This window comes from Coptis chinensis, chromosome 6, assembly GCF_015680905.1.
Source record: "Coptis chinensis isolate HL-2020 chromosome 6, ASM1568090v1, whole genome shotgun sequence".
Classification (NCBI taxonomy): Eukaryota; Viridiplantae; Streptophyta; class Magnoliopsida; order Ranunculales; family Ranunculaceae; genus Coptis; species Coptis chinensis.
This window is the reverse complement of record NC_141461.1, coordinates 90,677,243-90,697,134: the sequence shown is the minus strand read 5'-3', so window position 1 is coordinate 90,697,134 and position 19,892 is coordinate 90,677,243. Positions and strand designations below refer to the sequence as shown.

Here is a 19,892-nt window from a genome sequence, read left to right as displayed (position 1 = left end):
TATGATGTGTAATATATATATATTTTTTAATTTGTTTATTAGTTGTCCAAGTTGGAAAAAAAAATAAGGCTCCACCTGACACATTATCACTCCGGGAGTCTAAATTGGCCGGAATTAGAGACGTTGTGTCAATTGACCCAATTGAGATAGTGCATTGCATAAATTGGTCCAATAAATAGTACATTGTTCCAATTAGTTAACTTCGATAGTACATTATACCATTTGTAGTATTTTTGTCTTGATTTTTCAATTAGAAAATGGACGGCAATATATTGGTTAGGATGTTGTCATTTGTCTCAAAAAGTCGTTGCCGTCACGCCAGATCCAATCAAACATTGTACTTTTCAGGTAGTGCGAGTGATTGGACATGAATCAACTTTGATGGAAATCTCAATAGTGAGACCACCAAACTGGAAGCTCTTTTTTCGCTCAGGAATTGTACGCTGTTCATCAGAAATGCACTAGATTTTTCACATAAAAATTGTGGTGCTTACACTATTTACCTGCTGGATGTTAAAAGCGCAAAACTAAAATTCGTGGTAAAGGCAAACTTGTCTAAAAGATAAAGCATCAACAATAACAGGTATAAGAATCATTACTATATAACAATATATCCTACTGTAAATATTTGTTTCTTTACTTAATTTACAATGAAAACTAACTAGTTGTGTAGACAATAAACATTGGAAAAAGACGGGTCACATGCAAAACAATATTCCTAAAGACAACATAACAGAAACGTTGTCAGCTGAAACATGAAAAACATACATTCAAAATGACATTGTTTAAGTAATACAACATCAGATTTTTACAATACATGGACCTGTGTACAGCCTTGACTTTGAAAAAGAAGGAAAAAGTAGAAACTCATTTCAAAGCACTTCACAGATACCATACAGGATGAAAATGAACATATATAACACAAGATGAGAAATCGCCTTGAAAAACAAATAAAATGAGTATCTGCTTTCATGACGTAATTACCATGTGAACACCCCTCATTCCTCCGTATGGCTAAATTTTTGCTTTTTCCACTTGTAAGCAGCGTCAAGAATCTTGAGATTCTGTGGTGCAGTCTCCTCAGGGAAGATATAGTCGTAGTATTCCTCATACCTGAAAATTATTATAAGAGGATTAGCGTTACCATCCACAACAAAATACAGAAGTTTACACTAATAACTGGAGCCAACAAAAAATAAATGCACAGTAAGGAGTATACCCAGTAGGTCCATCCTCAGAAACGATCTCTCTCCTCTTTTTGAGCTTCTTCGGCAACTTATTCTGCACTATGCTGACATCTCCAATGTCGCCAAAGCTACTCTCCATAGTCAGCCACTCCTCCAACAGCATAGCTCTTTCTTCCTTGAGCTCAGGCGCGGAAGTTCTCAAGTGGTTAACAGCATTTTCAAACACGCCTGGGAGTAAAATAGGAAATGTGAGACTCAATCTATACACCACTTTTCAAAGAACGGAAAAGCAATTCTAACATACTTCTAGCGCGTTGGAGGCACTGCTTCCTTTGTTCCAGAAGTAAAGCCTGGTCATTCTCTTCTGCCACGTCACTGCCTTCCAAACCAGCAGTCGCCTCAAACTTCGCAAAGCTGATCCACACCTTCAAGTGCTTTGTGCGATCACGTAACCTCTGATAGAGTTGTCTGGTTCTTTCATATTCCCCTTCTGATATCTCGAAATCAATATATGCCTGTATAAATTAGATAGAATCATGATTAATAAAATTTACTGCCTTTGCTTTGCACTAACTAAACAGGAGAGAATATAGTAAAATCGTGATAAATACGTATACCACTTCTCTGTTTCTGGGATCCAGACTACTGATACCAGAGGGGTTTAATATCATGTATGATAATCATAGGAATTAGATATTCAGCTTATTCAAGATAGACATGCCATTTGTTTATATTGATTCAACATTATGCCATGGAGCCTAATCAGAGTATCAAGTTTTCCTGGATCCTCAGTTTCAACTTCTATTATATTGAAGCCAGGAACCAACCAAACAACATAGACATCAAAACTATTATTTCCTTCACGCAAACTATAAATTCTTCCAATTGAATCCCCAATTAAAGGTGAAGATATAACAAAATTGGATTTTCACTAGTCAGTGCCAAGAGAAAGGCTGATTAGATAAACATTTATTTATCCCCATTCTTCTGAAGCATGTGTGTTTGTGTGTGTGCGCGTGTGTACTTGATTCAACAAAGATGTCAAATAGAAATATCTTTTTCACTTTATGAAGAATATCATTTTAAGGCTAATACTGGGCAACAAGAATAAAAGTTTGAGCCTTTGAGAATTATGTTTTACCGTTCAACTGATAAGCCGGCACTACTGCAACCGTACTTCCAAATTAATGCTTCAAAATCATTATTTGTTGTGTTATTCAAGCAATATATAGCCATATAGGTATCAAATAAGCCGTACTTAATCGAACAAATGTAGTTTCTCTTCCTTTTTTTACTATCAATTCTCTACTCCACCCCAAATCCACCCTTGAAAACAAATTTAGGCATCTTGACTTTTGTGCATTACATATGAAGTTATATTTTTCTAAAAAACACAGTTAATTATGTAAACTTTTTATAATTTACTGATGATCTTATTCACTTGCTGGTTATAACAAAGGTGTAAAAAAGAAATTATTGGTCTCACAAAATTCTGTCCCCTGAGGAGAAAGATTACTGTAATATTTTTTTTCAAAAAAAATACTATTGTAATTGACCTCGATTAAAGGGCACAAACAATGGAAAACAAAAAAAGGAGAAAACTCCCCCACTCCCCTCGCTCCCTCTCTCACACTACTACCACGTTGTAAAAGATTTTTTCCTGCGAATACAATGAGCAAACATACTTCTCAATCACAGATGAAAAATATAACACCACTGAATGCTCTGGAGAGAGAACTGGGAAGAGAGGAATTCTCTAAATGAGTCAGGTGCAGTCTTAACATTTTTTTTATCAGTAAAGTTCACTATATATTTCTTAAAATAATACGGTAAAGATTACATGGTTTCAATGGAAAGTAGTAAGTAGCTACTTGCCCACTCAAGCCCCCCAATTTACAAAAGTGCTCTCATGTCTCACCCTATTTACACAGTCTTCAAATCTCACTCCCTTTAAACGATGGATCAAGACATGCCCAATCAAAGAGAACCTCCTTGACGTCCCCCACCAGATACCTCTAAACATCCTGAACACTCCTTCTTATAGGCACTTGAACAAAAAAACTGGTTCTGAATTTCAACAGAACAACAGTTATCATCTACGAACAAATCCCTTTCCCCCCTTTTGTTATCTTTCTTAGAGAGACATCACCTTTTCTAAACCAGATGGTACTTACGTTCCGAAAGAACATTCTTAAAATAAACTTCAGTCTATGCGCCAATTTAGTAGGGATGGTTAAAGGGGAAATGAAGTCAAAAGAAGCACACTCAGGGGCATACTCGTTCAAAATACCCCTCCCACCCCATCACCCATTCTCCCCTACACCGGATAAAAAACACATTTCCCTTCTAACTACCTCCCTAGCAAACTGCTCAATTACTGTACTCATTTAGTCATTTATTCCGTCCCAAGAGGGAACTAAGCAGGGAAAAGAAGATAAAATTTCCTACCCAACCGTCAACCGATCCATATAGCCCCAAAAACCCTATATGTAGATGTGTGAGAGAGGAGGCCAAAACTAATTAGGGCCGTACATAATTATTTTTCTCTCTTCTTCAGATTTTTGTCTTCTTTTCTTATTCAATAACTAAAATATATTTTGAGAGATTATACATTTTTAAAAAACACAAATACCATTTATGTAATTATGGACTACAATCATTGTTTGATTTTCATATTCCAACCTTACCTAAAACTTGATGAAAGCAGTTTCATAATTTATATGTTTGACAATACAACCATAGCAATATTACTTTTAGTTTCAGTAAAAACCTTTCAATGATATACAGATGCAAGTGAGTTATACAGATAATTTATATGTTTGACAATACAACCATAGCAATATTATCTTTACGCACCTTCCAAAGCAATTCTGGCATATCCAGTGCAGGTTGTGCTATTGCAAGTTCAAATATAGCTCTAGCCCTCTCAGTTTAAGCTTTTTAATGACCTCTCCAATTCAGCATACTTGCTCCAGGCATAGCAATTTTCAGGAGCCCATTCCAGGTATTTCTCATAGAGAGTTCTGCATCGAATAATTTTTTTCGAGCTGCAGCTCTATCTCGATATATTTCTTAAATATCTGTTGTCAAGGCATGAGTGTCAGTAAAACCTTACTAAAGAGAAACATATATCGACTCAAAGTTATATAAAGAAAACATTAATAATACCTTGTCTTTTGGGGATCTTCCAATAGCATTCCCCAAAAGCTTACGTGCACCATCAATATTCTTTTGCCGGATCTCAAATTGGGCAGCAAGTAACCAGATCTTCGCAAATGAGAACTTTGAATGGGGAATCAGCTTCAAACATTCTCTGGTACACAATAATACAGTTACTGAGTTAGATACGCCATCCGTTTCTGATACTGTTATTGGCATCACAAATTGGATCCAATTGATAATATATACTACATTATCTACTGCAATGGATGGACATTCTCGATCTCCAAGGACAAATGGATAAATACAGTTATCTACTGCATAAGGTAATGAATCTTGCAACATTGTACGCACACGATGCATCAAGTGTAGAGATTTTTCCTACAAGAACTATCTTTACTTTAACCACATCATGGTTAAGAACACACAACAAAAAGAAAGCACTGCAGCTATTAAACCAAAATTAATGAGTTTTATGTAGTACCTCTACAAAATTTCAGTTTTGACTTGAATCAAACAGATACTCAGTTATTACCAATCTTTTGTTCCTAACTTCCTATGATGCAGAACTGTGCGCATAGTCACATACTTGACATACGCACATTTGTATCACTGCCAGCTAAGAAGACAGTATGCATGCAAAAATACATGTGTGTTTGATAAGAGAGAGTACTCAGAGGAAACCATCCTTTCATGCCAGTGACTGCCAGTGTTTTAAATGGTTGATTGATCAAGGCTCACAAGGGCACAAGTCAAGAAAGAACTAGAGTACAACTCGAGGAGCTCATAACACAAAGTCAATTAACATACAAACCGAAATTCATAGAAGTTATCAAGCAATGCATAGAAGTTACTTATCATCTTTAAGCTCTCTAACAGATAATACCATTAAAGAAAACAAGTGACAATTGACCCTGGTATTAAAAGTACCAATTAGTAAGTTTATGAGCGATAAATACCTATAGACCTCCCTTATGCGGCTCCATGTCTTCAGCATCAAGTTCTTCATACAAAGCATAGTTAATCCTATAACAACCATATAACATATAACATATTTTATCAGTAAAAGAACAACTTACAAGATAAGGTTATAACAAAAGAGAGCACTAAATTATCACAATGTAGACTGCTTTTCAACATTGATAAAACACATACCATAAGTAAATATATCTCTGCCAGTACCGCTTCTCCTCAGCAGGAGGAATGTTAGCAATCGCTCTTTCATACACTTCTCTAATCCTATCTTTCTTCCCACCACTTTCCTCCAATCTAATGTAATCAAACCACGTATCATAATTAAGTGGACTCTTCCTCACTTCTTCCTCATACTGAAACCTTCGTTTCCCAACTATAGCATCCTCAATCCCTTCCTTATCACCAAACTGTTTCTCAAACGCAACATACTTCCTATAAAGATCTTCCGCTCTCCCCTTGGGAATATGATCAAGTGCAAACTTATAAATACACCTAGCACGCTCCGTCTCTTTACACCGTTGTTCAAACTCCGCAAACGCAACAAACAACACTTCCGCTTCCTCATCATCGGCTAGTTTCTCAATAGCACGCTCATAACAATACCTACATCTACCCACTTCCCCATTCTTCATCTCAAATTTGGCGTACCTAATCCACGACCCAACCTTGGGGTGACACTGTACAAAGCGTTCATAAATCCCCCTGGCCCGTTCAATCTCATTATACCTAAGTTCAAACTTTATATAACTCAACCACCCTTGTTGGTCAGGCATCCAACCCATCCACCTCTCGAAAACCTGCCTAGCACCCGCAACATTCCCAAGTATCTCCTCCATATGTATATACTTATACCATAACTGATCAATCCTAGGTAACAAACTAACCGCTCGGTCCCACACATTCCTAGCATGATTTATAAACTTATTCTTCATCTCCACTTCCGCATACTTCAACCAGAGAGTGTGGTTTCGGTAATCTACTTCCAAAGCACGTTCCCATACAGACCTGGCACGTGCGAAGTCCTTTTGAGACTCTTCCCATTGTGCGTATTTTATCCAGACGCCAATATTCCATCTGACGCGTCGAATTAAATCCTCGTATTCTTTACGTTTGCGTAGACGATAGTCGGATAGTTCAGTGGGGTCGGTGATTTTCTGTTTAGGTGGTCTTATTTCAGCTTCTTGACGTTCTCTGGCTTCGCGGAGAATCTGTTCGGCTGTGATTTGGACAGGAGCAGGAGTTTTGTTTTTGACACGAGTGGGACGGGGGAGTTTTACTTGTGTGTAGTAACCTAGTGACTCTCGGGATGGCATTGTTTATTTGGTTTGTGGTGGGGTGGTTATTACTAGATTTAGCGGAGGTGGAGAAGAGAGAAGAGAGAACGAGAGAAAATTGTGGAGGGAGGATTCTGTAAGGGGGGAAGGTTTTTTTTTTTTTTTGGTTTGTTGTGGATTTTACGCTCACGGATTAAGTGCTGAGGAAGAAATAAATATGGTTTTTTTTTGCCCGGTTTAGAAATCAGACACGGATTTGGGGATTAATTTTGCTTCTAGTTCTAGTTTGGCTCGGCAAATAATTATGGATTTAACGAGAACCGGGTTGATCCAGTGTTTAAAAAACCGGACCGGACCGGTGGTTGAACCGGGGTCCGACCAGAACCGGTAAATTTTCGATTCGGTTCAGTTAAAACTTTAGTTTATGGTTGGACCCTCGGTCTAAGCTTAAACCGTGGCCGGATCACCCTTATATAATTTTTTTTTTTTTTTTTTTTTTGAAAAATTGATAATGTGGGGAGTTGAACCTTTTTTTTTTTTTGATAATTGTCTGATTGTATTCATTCAAAGATAAGAACATTACATTCAGGACAATAAGCTGCAAGCAAGAAAAACAATGATGTAATCAGTACAACTGTAGCAAACAAGAACTCTAAACATCTTGTCTTCTCAACATAAACTCCACCAAATCCAAGCACCCAACAAGAAAGAACAAAACCACATTGGAAACCCCGGATTATATCCACCGTGTTGGATCTCCCGGAGTAAAGACTTCGAAAGTCTCCACAAACAAATCGCGACAATATAAAACTCCACGACAAAGGGATTAGCAATTCAAAAAGAGCGCCCCACCATAAGCCCAATAAATGGCGGTGGCCTAACCAAGGTACCCAATCCAAAGAAATCGGAGAGGGGATAGATAAAGGGGGAGAGCCATGGCTTTGGACAAACAAAATCTAAAGCCAAACCAGAAAATCGGACTCAAAGGGTGAACCCATGACATTGGACCGATTGAGAGATGCTAGACTTAGAGGAACCGGCTTAACCAAACACCACCACCAAAGCACACAAAACCTAGATCCGGCTTATTCATGGTCTTTATACAATATAAGATCTTCAAAAATCGGAGAACCCGGATCTCAAGAAGCGCATAACAAGACCAATGCCGATCTTCCAAAGGGTTAGAGAATAATATACAAACATTTTTTTTTCTTTTTTTTTCTTCTTCATCACTTCCAGTTGGGAGATCGAAAATAGTCTACGAGGTTTGGGTTGTAGGAGAGGTAAGATTTGAGTGTGAGAGACAAGGGTTTGGAAAAGAGATAGATCTAGGTTGGTAAGAGGAGGAGAAACACTGAGGAGAAACACTGCTTTCGCCCGCAGGAGAGGCTCTCAGGCTCAACTATTCTTTCGCTTTTTAGGTTATGTGTAGTTTGGACACCTAAACAAGATAATCCAAACTTCAAACCAACATACTACTATGTATTTCTTGTATAATAAATTTATTTTGATATATAATACCAATTAATATTGAATTAAAACGTATATTTATTCATTTTATTATTGTAATTATTAAAAAATTTGTTAAATAAACATCAATCAGTCCGACCGAGTCGAACCATGGTTGAACCATTTTAACAAAAAATCGGTTCGATCACCGGTTTGGTTTTTAAAACATTGGGTTGACCACTGTTAAAATACGATATTATCTTTATTTAAGTTTTTATCAATTAAATCAAAATCAAAATCTTGTGGATAGTAACTTTTCAAGCACACTTGCATTTTATGTTTGGACTAATTTATTTTATATTGTATACATGCATTGATGCATAATGGTGTTTGCATGTGTAGTAGTAGTGTTTGCATATTTGTTGCACACATACATAATGACACATGCATAGTAGTATTTGGTTGGTTTTTTCTTGTTAGTTGGGTCGTTTCAGTTTGAAAAACTTTTTATTGGCAAACCGGTTTGAAAACCGAACCAAAATACTATTAGAAACCTCTATCTCAGTGTTGCGGTGTAGACTCTTAAAGGAAAAAAATAAATCAATAGTAATGATGGTGTTAGAAATTAAATAAATAATAATAAAATGACGATGGTGTATGAATCATTATCTAAAAAGTAACTACTTAAATTAACTTAAAACAAGTTAAATTTTGCTTAAAAAATAAATTTAACCCTAATTTTTTGTAGATATGATATACTCAACATTAATATCGTCTCCACAAAATTTCAGCTCGATCATTTGGAAATCGCAAAAAAAAAATGATTGCAAAAACTCGATATTTCGGGACCGTTGGATTTTTTTTGGATTTTTTTTTTTAAAGATAACAACAATTTTTATCTATGTTAAAAGGTTTCCAAATGAGTTGAAAAAGTGTAGAGATGATCTTTATGTTGAGTGCTTCATAACCACAAAATATTAGAGTTGAATTTACTTTTGTGTCTTTTCTTGTTAAGTAGCCTAAAGACGGGTTCAAGTCTTGAGACGACGCCATTGTTTGAGGAAGAGCATGGCTATACTATAAACTTCTAAAGTAACCTAATGACGGATCTGAGTCTCGATATGCCATTGGTTGTTTTCTTTTAAGTTTTAACCTAACTGATGTCAAGCAAGTTTGAAACCGCTATGGCGGTGTAGACCAACGTCGACTTAACAAATGAGGAGAAAAATAAATCGATAGTAATGATGGTGTTAGAAAATAAATAAATAAATAAGAATATAATAACGATGGTGTATGAAAAAAAAATAATAAAATTGAAAAAAAAAAATGTGGTGGTGATACGAGAGATGGTGGCAGGGTGAAATTGAGATAAAAAATGAAATATTTTTTTAAGAAAACCTTGAAAATGAAGAAGAAAAGTGTGACATTAAAACATTTGCAATTTTGGCCCACTTATCCCAAAAGACCTCCTAACGTCGACCAAAAAGATATTTGTTTGTTTGTTTTTTGTTTTTTTTCCGCTAACAATTTGTTTGGTTGGTTAATTACCCATAACTTAATTTTTGGTTGTATATATTTTTAGAATAGTTTGAAACTTTGAATAATATATTAACAGTATAATTAGATCCATTGGTGGTAACAGTAATTAGAATATAGCAATCATATTATAAACTTCTAAAGTATAAACACATTTTGCAGCAGAGAACACATAAATTTGAGCAACATAAATCATCAAACATTTGAAGGGCGGTACAACTTCAATTGTTCTAATGAAAACTCAGCAATGCAGCATGCGGGTGACCTACTATCCCCACGGGCCACACCATAAATTGTGCATATATCAGTTGAAAATTTTTACACGGTTTATTATAAGTTAAACGCCATATTTAAAACTGCACTATACTATCGACGAAATATCAAGACTAGCCGTAAACACACAACCCAATTTGCTGTTTAGGTTGTTGAAATAATGAAATCTAAGGTTTAGTGAATGTTTGGTGAAAAGATACGGTATTAAATTTCAACAGAGTTTTGAAGACTTGGTGTTACCATTGAAGGTGCTCTAAGAAAACATTATTTTGAGCCATATTTGGTATACAATATTATTTTATTGCTTATATATCTCTTTTAAGTTATGGTTTAGTGTACATTGATTGTAAAATGAGTTGTTGCTTTTTTTTTTTATCATTCTTCTATCGCATATTTTGAATTGGTGGCGATATATGTCAAATAACTATGATATACTGGACATATCATTTTTGAGCACTTCTTCAGTGCGCAGGTCGTAAGGTGCGCAGGTCGTCAGCGCCTTTGGATTCAGTACTTCTGCCTCGAAATACACACGCACCCCCTTGATGAGTGGCCGAGATGTAATGGCGCACCATACATCTCGCGCACGGTAGATTTAGCCATCATTTTTAGGCTGAGTCCAATGACTCTGCACTCTCATTCTCTATTCCTTAAAAAAAAAAAAAAACAGTGTTATACTGATATAGAGTAGGTTTTGCTGAAACAAAGGTCTGAAAAATCCTAAGCCACTTGAACTCAGCGCAGAAAGAAAACAAAAACACAATAATAAAAAATTGCGTAGAATAGAAACCCACTTCATTACTCACCTCTTTTTCTCAACCATGCAAAACCCAGAATTAGCCCAATCCTTAAAAACCAACAACACCATCGAACTCCCCGAAGAAGACGGCCAAGGTTCATTCTTCTGAACAAAGGGGTGTCCATAACGATGCATTTGATGTAGACCTCTACATGAATTCACTCACTACTCATCGTTATGGTAAGTTTTTTATATATTCGCCACGTTTATCATCTACTCAAGATATTGTGTCCAAGAATTTTAGTGAAATTCCAGTTGGCAGTGTTTGTGTTGCTGATTTACAATTTAAAGGAAGGGGCAGGTCTAAAAACTTGTGGGAATCACCTAAAGGGTGTTTGTTGTTTTCGTTTACTGTCGAAATGGAAGATGGGAGAGTTGTGCCACTTTTACAATATGTAGTTTGTCTTGCTATGGTGGAAACAATTAAAGATGTTTGCGACGTCAAGGGGTTTGCTTTTATTGATGTTAGAATAAAATGGCCTAATGATTTATACTTGAATGGTGTTAAAGTTGGTGGAATTTTATGTACTTCCACTTATAGGTCGAACAAGTTTAATGTTAGTGTTGGGATAGGTTTGAATGTCGATAATGAAATGCCCACGACTTGTTTGAATAAGGTTTTAAGTGAGTTGTCTATTATGGATTGTAAACTAAGGAGGGAAGAAATTCTTGAAGAGATGTATTGTAGGGTATGGTTACATAGTGGGCAAAGGGTTGTGATACAAGAAAAGAATAATGAGGATGAGTCAGTGGATGAAGTTGCAGTTACAGTTCAGGGGTTGACGTCTTCGGGTTATTTGTTGGCTATTGATGATGATAATCAGTTGTATGAGCTTCATCCTGATGGTAATAGTTTTGATTTTTTTAAAGGATTGGTGAGGAAGAAACTGGAGTGAATGAGTTTTGGTGCAGTGTATTTACAGTGTGCTTCGCTGAGTATAGCATTTGAGGTAACTTAATTCTAGTTTGAGTTGTGCAAATGCTTTGCTAAACCATGTGTTTGTCTCTAAGTAGTTCTTGTGGAGCAGTCAGTAAGCATGAGTGGATCGGTGAAGTGTTAGAGTAAATAGTGAACACCGAATAAATTGATAGTTTTACTTTTTCAATAGTAGTATCAAGTATGTGTGCATGTGGTTTATATTTCGCAAAGTTCATTCTTCTTGATTATCTGGTTTTTGCAATGGGAGAGCAATGCAATGATTGAAAGTTTATACTCATTCTTTTTATGAAGAAGTATTTCAGAACTTGATCATTTATAATTGCAATAGTACACAGCTGTCGATATCTATCAGAAGTTGCGTGACATAAAGTCTTAGTTCGAAGGTCACTTGTGAGTCGTGTCCTTGTCAATTAGATGATTATTCCTTTGCTAAAGAGGGTTCACCTTTCTTATCTAATTTGATATATGTCATGCTGATTTTAAAGAACCTTAAAAGTTCTAGAAGGCATGATAGTCCAAGTGAGCAGTTGTCGACATGCAAGGTGCTGTACCGAGTTATGACAACTTTTGTATATTTTTCTCTCTAGGTTACCAGTCTCAACCCTGAAGGAACAATTCTATTACTATTGCCTCGTGCATAGAAAACTCGTAAAAATATATCAGAAAAACAATGCAAGAAAGAAATTTTTTATTTGTTTAACAGTAATAAGAGTAGATTGTAGGTCAGAGTAGTAGAATAGTAGATTACAGAAATGGAAAAAGAAAGAAGAGGGAAACGGAAATACCATCAATAACAAAAGCAGCCATTCCTTTTTTAAGTATTGTGATCAAAATCCCCATCCCCCAGTTATCACATGGTATCCAGTACTGTATACAGCTATTATTTGCCATGTCAACCATTGTAGAGTTTATTCGCCCCCTGAATAAGTTAATGTCAGAGCTTTTGTTGTTTGTTTTCTCCTTATTAAGACTGTTACGTTGCTGGTTTCTATTGCAGTGACCTTTTTATGTTTTACTTCCTATCCCTTTCTCTGCCTTGCAGAAGAGAGGAAAAGCAAAAGGACATAGAGAAGTTTAAGTCAGTCTCATTATAGTTACCACTTACCAGTGAAAAATATTACATATACGTTGCAGTGTATTCTGCACACTCAACAACCCTTAATCTGTGTCTCTTTGATCTGCCTTCTGATTCGAGAGGATTGGACTTTTCCTTTAGAGTTTGATTCATCTCTTTGAATTGCTTCTACATTGACTTTAGGATTTGCTTTTGGGAGTTTATGTGCATTTCCTTCTCTTATTGCTTTTCAGATATCACTTTCTTAGCTTTTGGCAAGACGTAATCCATGTTACTGAGAATGTGTAAGCTTTAGTTCTTTTTTCTTTTCTTGATAATTGAGATTTTATTGCTTTGTAAATGGATACAAAGGGTATCAGCTTCAGTTCTATGACGATTGCTACTGCCAAAATATCGGCGATCATTTTGTGAAAGTGGTTACCATGAGCCAGACCTAAATGTCTATCATTTACGTCAGCACACACCATTTTGCAGAATATAGGGAAGAGCCATTGAGGGAGTTCTTTAACGTAGACCAATAATTCTACACTGACATAGGGAATTGACACATTCATCCGACGCAGTAACGTGGCAGATGATATATGACATGTACCATCCTCTTACACGATCTGCCATGTCACTGTGTCGGATAAATGTGTCAATGTAGCAGCACTGTACACTGAACGTAGACAATACACATACACATTTGAGCTCCCTTGAATTTATAGTATGCAGCAGCTAACATAACCCACAAAAGGTAGCCTGGTAGTCGTCCTGCTTCTAGCTCACACGCAATTTAGGCTTAGCTTCTTTTGCTGATCTTTTGGGAAGGAAAATTGGTGTGAGAGATCGATGAAGGAATTGATAACTGTTTGTAGTAAAAAAACAGGTGGACTAAGGAACCAAGAAAAAACAGTTCATATCTACAGGCGATATAGGCTGCGTATGAGATTCTTTTATGCATATAACGGGAGAGTTTCACGGCATACTCATCAATAATAGTGGAGAGAACTAATATAAATGGTGACTGTAATCCGTAGTGACCACAAGTCTGCCATAATTATTTCAACTCTCTGGTGCTCAAATGTTACAACTTACAAGTAGTACTATGGTGGCAGCCTCCTCCTATCTAGAAAGTGCATGTTGTTAGTCGTTCATCTAGATGCAGAACATTTCATTACAAGTTTTCAACTTTGAGAGTTGTGTGTTTATGTCTCAGTTCAGAACTGCCATCGACACCGTTAATTTACTTTGAACTGTGTGCGTAGCGGCTCAAGTGAAAATACTATGAAAGAAAAGATCCAAGCATTCCAATTTCCAACCCTTCTCTCTTTTGCTAGATATTTGGGCGCATGCAGTAGTAGGCGGATGCAAGTAGATCAACCTAAAAATTATACTAGAACTGAAGGAATACTTCCGATAACATGTCTATGGAGTTCCATTTTTATCTGGAAAACATGCAGTTTTACTAGAAATTAGTCTGAATGAAGCATACATACAAGGCATACTTAACTCTTAACTCGATGTTTTTGTGGATCAACAGTACTTTTCATGTTTATGTCTCGTACATAATACTCTAGTTTGACGGAACATGAGATTAACTATGACCGGATGAGAATTGTATATGGAGCTTTTAATTATGTCTAAATAAAATTGAAAAATGAGTAGGGTGTGATTGCACGATGATAATTTTATCTGAATGAAGTATTTTACAAGTTTGATCTAAGATCCAACAAAGATTAAAGCTTATATCCCGATGAAGTACTGCATCTTTTTTAGAAGTAGAGTAAAATAATGAGTAAATTTAGATCATTAGATGTGCTTCATTTTGGAAAATGAAACTAATGATTAGATATGGTTCTGGACACAAAACAAGTTTGAAGTGACCTTGTTGAGTAAGTGGCTGTTAAGCATTGTGTTTGGTCTACTTTCTCTCTGGATTTTTTTAAATTTCTCGGCAGTATGTTCATATTATAATAGATAATATGTTTGTATCTCCACAGGTTTGGCGGGTGATTTGAAAAAAGCAATGAAAGATGGAAAACCGATCATAATTGAGGTGAGGTTAGTCAACTTAGCTCACATATTTGGTGATGGGGTTGTTTTTGAGGAGAAATAGATATATTTCATTCATTGCCTAATAGTAACAAAAATACAGAAAGATACATCAATGTAGTAAGGCACTAGGTTATTAAGTTCTGATTTCCACATCTACAGGGACTACAACACCAATACAATACAACACCTTACAACACAATGGAATCCCGGATAATCTTGGAACCTTATCTCAAAGTCACCACGCCCCTAGACCACGTAAAGCGTTTACTTGACTTCCAACTAAACTTTGTATATTTTCATTCTTCGGTTTCTTTCGTTCCAAAGAACCCAACTGATAGCTCTAGGCAGATGCTCCCCTATCCATCTTGCCTTCAGAGAAGTGTATTCCATTTATTTTAGATTAAATGTCAACTTATTCCAAGTTTTAAGATTCCCTTCATGTTAACTGTTCGTGGCTTTTATTTGAGCAAAAAGGGGATTTCTTTTTGCTGGTGGAAAGGCATCCTTCCTTTTCTTCTTGTTTATCTATTTCTCAGACTATCTCCTTTTCTTTTTCTATATCTTTTATTCTGTTGTTTTAGTTTTTCTTCTCAGAGTTGTCTGTTCTTGAAGCCTGTCATTACTTCTTCTCTGCTTAAAGCTTGCACAGTAGATGTTCAAATTCTGTTAGCACAGACAGTTTCTTCTCAATGATTGACTAAATGTGTGATGTAGTTTCAGAGTCATGTACTTTCTCTTATTAGTTCACTTTTGTGATGTAGAAGAACTACATGAGATGGTTGATAACCTTCTACAGGATAAACCATATGTTTCTTCTGATGTCGCGCTTGTTTGACGCCCATGAAATACTGATGCTTGATATCCTAATAATCAATTATATGTTTCTGTACCGTGAGGATTTAACTTGGATCTCTTTACATGTGCTATGTGTACGAGGGTTGGTCATTCTTCGTCTGTGTGTGTGTGTGTGTGTGTGGGGGTTGCATCAAGTATTAATGGACCATTAACAATCTTTCTGTATAGATTATTGAGCACATGAAGTGATTTAATCTTATTGACTAATCCACTTCTTGTTTCCCCTTGCACATTATGGTAGGGAATACATTTGGATCCAAGTATCTATCTAATGGATGATGGGAATAGAGAACCAACCATCACAACTGCAAAGAATGAAGAGTTAACTATTCCTGTGGCCTCGGACAACAATGTTGAAACAGAAAAGGAATGCGGTTTAGAAAGTACTCTCAGAGATGATCTTCGGACTATTTAACCGCATTCCGAAAGTAGAAGCCCAATAGTGACCTCTAGTGACCAGTTGAGTGGAGCTTCAGACAGTAGGGAATCTATGGATGAAGCTGGGGATGTTCCTCATGGTCAAGGTATTATCTTATCTTGATATCCAGAATACATATCTTGTCCACTACATTTATGTTTCTTCATTGCATATCGTTATTTGTGGCTTAATTCAAAGTGCATGACTGAAAAAAATTTCCATTGAAGAATTCCTTTTAAAATTTCTAATTCGGGCGTGTAGCGATGCTCTTAACATTCCTAAAGAAAATCCAAGTCTTTAGGTGAATAAAGAATTATCTTCCGGTGAACCAATTATTGTACCAATAGTTTCAAGATGGCTGAGTTTGATCACAAGGTGTGTTCAATAGTTCTTATGTCATCTCGCTTGTTGTATGCAGATCCCGTATCTTTTCTCGTATACGGCATATCATAGATTGGCCTCTAGCCTTCTCATTTTAGTGGATATATTTTGACAAGTTAAATTAAAATTCCGAAGGACAGAGCAAGGAAGAAATGGTTTTTCTTGTGCACCTTTCTACTTAAATTGTCAGAGTTGTCATAGACACATTTTCAGAAATTTTATGTGAAAGAAGTTGCTTATGTAGATTTCCGACTAGTAGTGGCAGACTAGGTATAACTGTTAAGTCGTTGTACCCCCCCTCCTCTTATCCTATGCACCAAATGAGACACTAGAGGGTCTGCATGAAATTATTCAAATGTTGATTTTTGGTGGAAATGTTGCCCGATGAACAATCCATCTTAACGCGTAATAAATAACTTGTTAATGTTCTGAGCTGAAAAGGATTGTTCTTTGTTCATCTTAACGCTTATTTTTCGGTGGAAATGTTGCCCCATTCAAAGAACTAGATCACCAGGTTGAAAGGATCTTGGATGTACTCGTTTGTTGTAGGATCTCTTTAGAATCTATTGATATGACGCGACTCTGATAGCTGCTAGGTCGCGTCGTTCCTCCAGCAAATTGACTTCTCGGGCTAAGATTGAGTCATTGTGTCCTGACTCGACAAGCTCATACGCGTGGTTGTGATTGTCAGTTCGGTAGGAATAACAGTTTCTGTGCCGTAACATAAGGAGAATGGCAACTCGCCAGTGCTAGAGCGAGCTGTGGTGCGATGAGCCCACAGAATGTTCTCTAGCTAGTTTGGCCATTGGCTCTTGTTCTTTTCAATCTTTTTCTTCAAGTTTTCTAAGATTGCTTTGTCAGCCGGGCAGCCGCCGCCATTGCTCGAGCGGCGTCTTGGGGAGTAGAGAATGCGTGGACTATCTTCCACTTGGTTAGAAACTCTTTGACTGTTTTCCCCTTAAACTGGGAACCATTGTCCATCACCAGGGTATGCGGCAAACCGAATATGGTGATAATGTGAGTCCAGATGAAGTTTCTGACTTGTGACTCTTTGACATGTGCTAACGGAATTGCTTCGACCCATTTAGTGAAGTAATCAGTTGCAGCTAAGACAATGCGGAAGCCGGTGCTTTTCTGTGGAATGAAGGGTCTCATGATGTCCATGCCCCACATATGAAATGGCCAAGGGCTCGCAATGCTGATCAGCTCGCGAGCTGGTTAGATGATGTTATGGCCAAAGGTTTGGCATTTGAAGCACTTGAGGACATAATTTTTGGCGTCGATCTGCATGCAAGGCCAAAAGTATCCTTGAGAGATCGCTTTGTGGGCCAAAGAGCGCCAGCCAGCATGGTTGCCACATTCTCCTCCATGAATTTCTGCAAAAATTAACTGACCTTGTTCTGGGCTTATGCACCTCAAAAGAGGTCCGCCAGCGGATTTGCGGAATAACTTGTTATTAACTAAGCAATAATGGCGAGCCATATATGGGACCTGTCTGGCTTTGGCACGCTTCCCTGGAAGTGTACCGTTCTAAAGGTACTCTATGATGGGTTGCATCCACGTCTGCCCTATCTGAGTCTCAGATAGTAGACATAGGTCGCTGATCTCTAAAACATAGTCCTCTTAGTACGCAGGTCGGTCAACTATTTCAATCAACAGTTGTCGCGGGGCACAGCTCGGTGTTTGAGTGGCCAAATAAGTTAAATTGTCTGCGTGACGGTTCTCCTCATGCAGAAAGTGGTGTATGGTGGCTCTCTTGAAAGAAGGGAGTAACTGATTAACAATCTAAAGGTATTTAGAAAGGTTACCTTCATGGGTAGTGTACTCTTTAGCAATCTAGCAAACAACCGGCCATGAGTCACTAAAGACCAGAATTGCGGTAACCGAAGCCGGTATCATTCGAGCCCCATGATTAATGCCTCGTACTCCGCCTCATTGTTGGATGTCGCAAAATCGATGCGAACTGATTTCTCTACCATTGCTCCATCCGGCGACATTAAGACAACTCCTACTCCACTCCTCCGGGTTGCTAGAGCCATCTACAAAGAGAGACCAGATGGTCTTGTCGTTTTGCTTTGAGGGTAAGATGTCTGGTTCTGGTTCCCAGTGTAGGTCGTCGACAGGGAAGTCTGCAGGGAAATTTGCGACGACCTGCCTTTTCTGTGAGGTGCGTGGGACGAACTCGATGTGGTGCTCGCCAAGTTCTTCAGCCCATACAGCCATGCGAGTTGTCTTATTCTCTTTATGAAGAATCTTCTTCAACGGGAGGTCGGTAAGTACTTTGATTGGGTGCGCTTGAAAATAAGGCCTAAACTTCCGTGCTGAGTATAATAATGCGAGTACTGCTCTTTCGATGTAAGAGTAATTCTTTTCGGCTGGAGTTAGCGTCTTACTTGTGAAATAGATAGGCTTCTCAGAGTTGTTATCTTCTTTGAAGAGTACTGAACTGATGGCAAAGTCTGATATATTGCTAAATAAAGCCCCAGTGTTTCACCATCTGTTGGTTTAGCTAGGACATGAGGTGTTGTGAGATACTCTTTGAAGGTGGAGAACGCTTGGTGACATTGATCATTCCATGAGAACTGCTCACCTTTTGTGAGAAGTTGTAGGAACGGTCGGCACTTGTCTGATGCTCTGGATATGAATCGGTTGAGCAAATGACCATGCACGGCGACGCCTTTTGTTCCGCTTTGTCTGCGGGTTGGGCATATCCAAGAACGCCTGAATTTGATCTGGGTTAGCTTCGATCCCGCGCTGTGAGACCTGGTAGCCCAGGAATTTGCCGGAGGACCCTCCGAAAAGGCATTTTTCTGGGTTCAGCTTCATGCGAGTTCGGCGTAACCTGGAGAACGCTTACTCAAGGTGAGTGAGGTGGTCACCTGCTTTCTTGCTTTTGACGACCATGTCATCGATATAAACTTCCATGGTATCCCTTAACATGTCCTGGAACATGTCAGTTACCATCCGTTGATACGTCGCTCCCGCGTTCTTGAGGCCGAACGGGAGGACGTTGTAGCAGTAAACTCCCTGTTCTGTAATGAAGGACGTCTTCTCTTGGTCTTCCTCAGCAAGTGGTATTTGGTTGTATCCGTTATAGGTGTCCATGAAGGAGAGGAGCTCATGGCCGCAGTCTAGTCCACGAGTCGATCGATCCTGGGTAATGGGAAGCTGTCTTTGGGTGTTTCTTGGTTGACATTGGTGAAGTCAACTCAAAGGCGGACCGTGCCATTCTTTTTTGGAACTGCCACTATGTTAGCGATCCAATCTGGGTAGTCTACCTTTCGGATGAAACCAACTTGCTTGAGCTTGTCGACCTCGTCGTTGATTGCTTTTTGAAAACGTAGTGATAGTCGCCTAGGTCGCTGTCGAACTAGTCGAGCACTGGGATTGAAGTTTAGTCTATGGCATGCAATGCTAGGATCTATACCCGGCACATCAATATACGACCAAGCGAAAATATCTTTATTCATGGATAAAAAGTTTACAAACTGGGCTTTGAGTGTGGGGTCGAGGTTAGCTCCTACATAGACGACC

General features: G+C 37.9%; 2 protein-coding genes and 1 pseudogene across 7 annotated transcripts in view; 2 read left to right on the top strand and 1 right to left on the bottom strand.

The window, feature by feature from the left end:
• Positions 1-741: 741 nt before the first annotated feature.
• On the bottom strand, positions 742-6,694 carry LOC147495319 (uncharacterized; annotated as a pseudogene). The gene is made up of 7 exons (XR_015197402.1): positions 5,502-6,694; positions 5,306-5,372; positions 4,356-4,500; positions 4,044-4,267; positions 1,492-1,702; positions 1,220-1,415; positions 742-1,113 (listed from the first exon to the last, which is right to left on the bottom strand). The product of XR_015197402.1 is annotated as an uncharacterized LOC147495319 (transcript).
• A 3,980-nt stretch (positions 6,695-10,674) lies between these two features.
• LOC147495318 (biotin--protein ligase 1, chloroplastic-like) lies at positions 10,675-11,801 on the top strand. Its single transcript, XM_086563957.1, is given in 2 exon segments — positions 10,675-10,733; positions 10,735-11,801. Coding segments are annotated over 2 exon segments (873 nt in total). The 3' UTR covers positions 11,549-11,801.
• LOC147495317 (uncharacterized) overlaps positions 10,693-19,892 on the top strand; it is a 36,324-nt gene continuing 27,124 nt past the window's right edge. The window contains exons 1-6 of one of the 5 annotated variants that reach the window (XR_015197403.1): positions 10,773-10,832; positions 11,523-11,602; positions 12,901-12,951; positions 14,650-14,705; positions 14,864-14,959; positions 15,801-16,083. Coding sequence is in view for 3 of the 5 variants with exons in the window: in XM_086563960.1 (XP_086420086.1) it covers positions 16,054-16,083 (30 nt within the window). In the remaining 2 variants the exon portion in view is untranslated. Of the gene's footprint in view, positions 10,833-11,522; positions 11,603-12,900; positions 12,952-14,649; positions 14,711-14,863; positions 14,960-15,800; positions 16,084-16,238; positions 16,353-19,892 lie in introns of those variants that run through there. The other 4 variants (XM_086563961.1, XR_015197404.1, XM_086563960.1 and 1 more) reach the window with 4 other exon arrangements.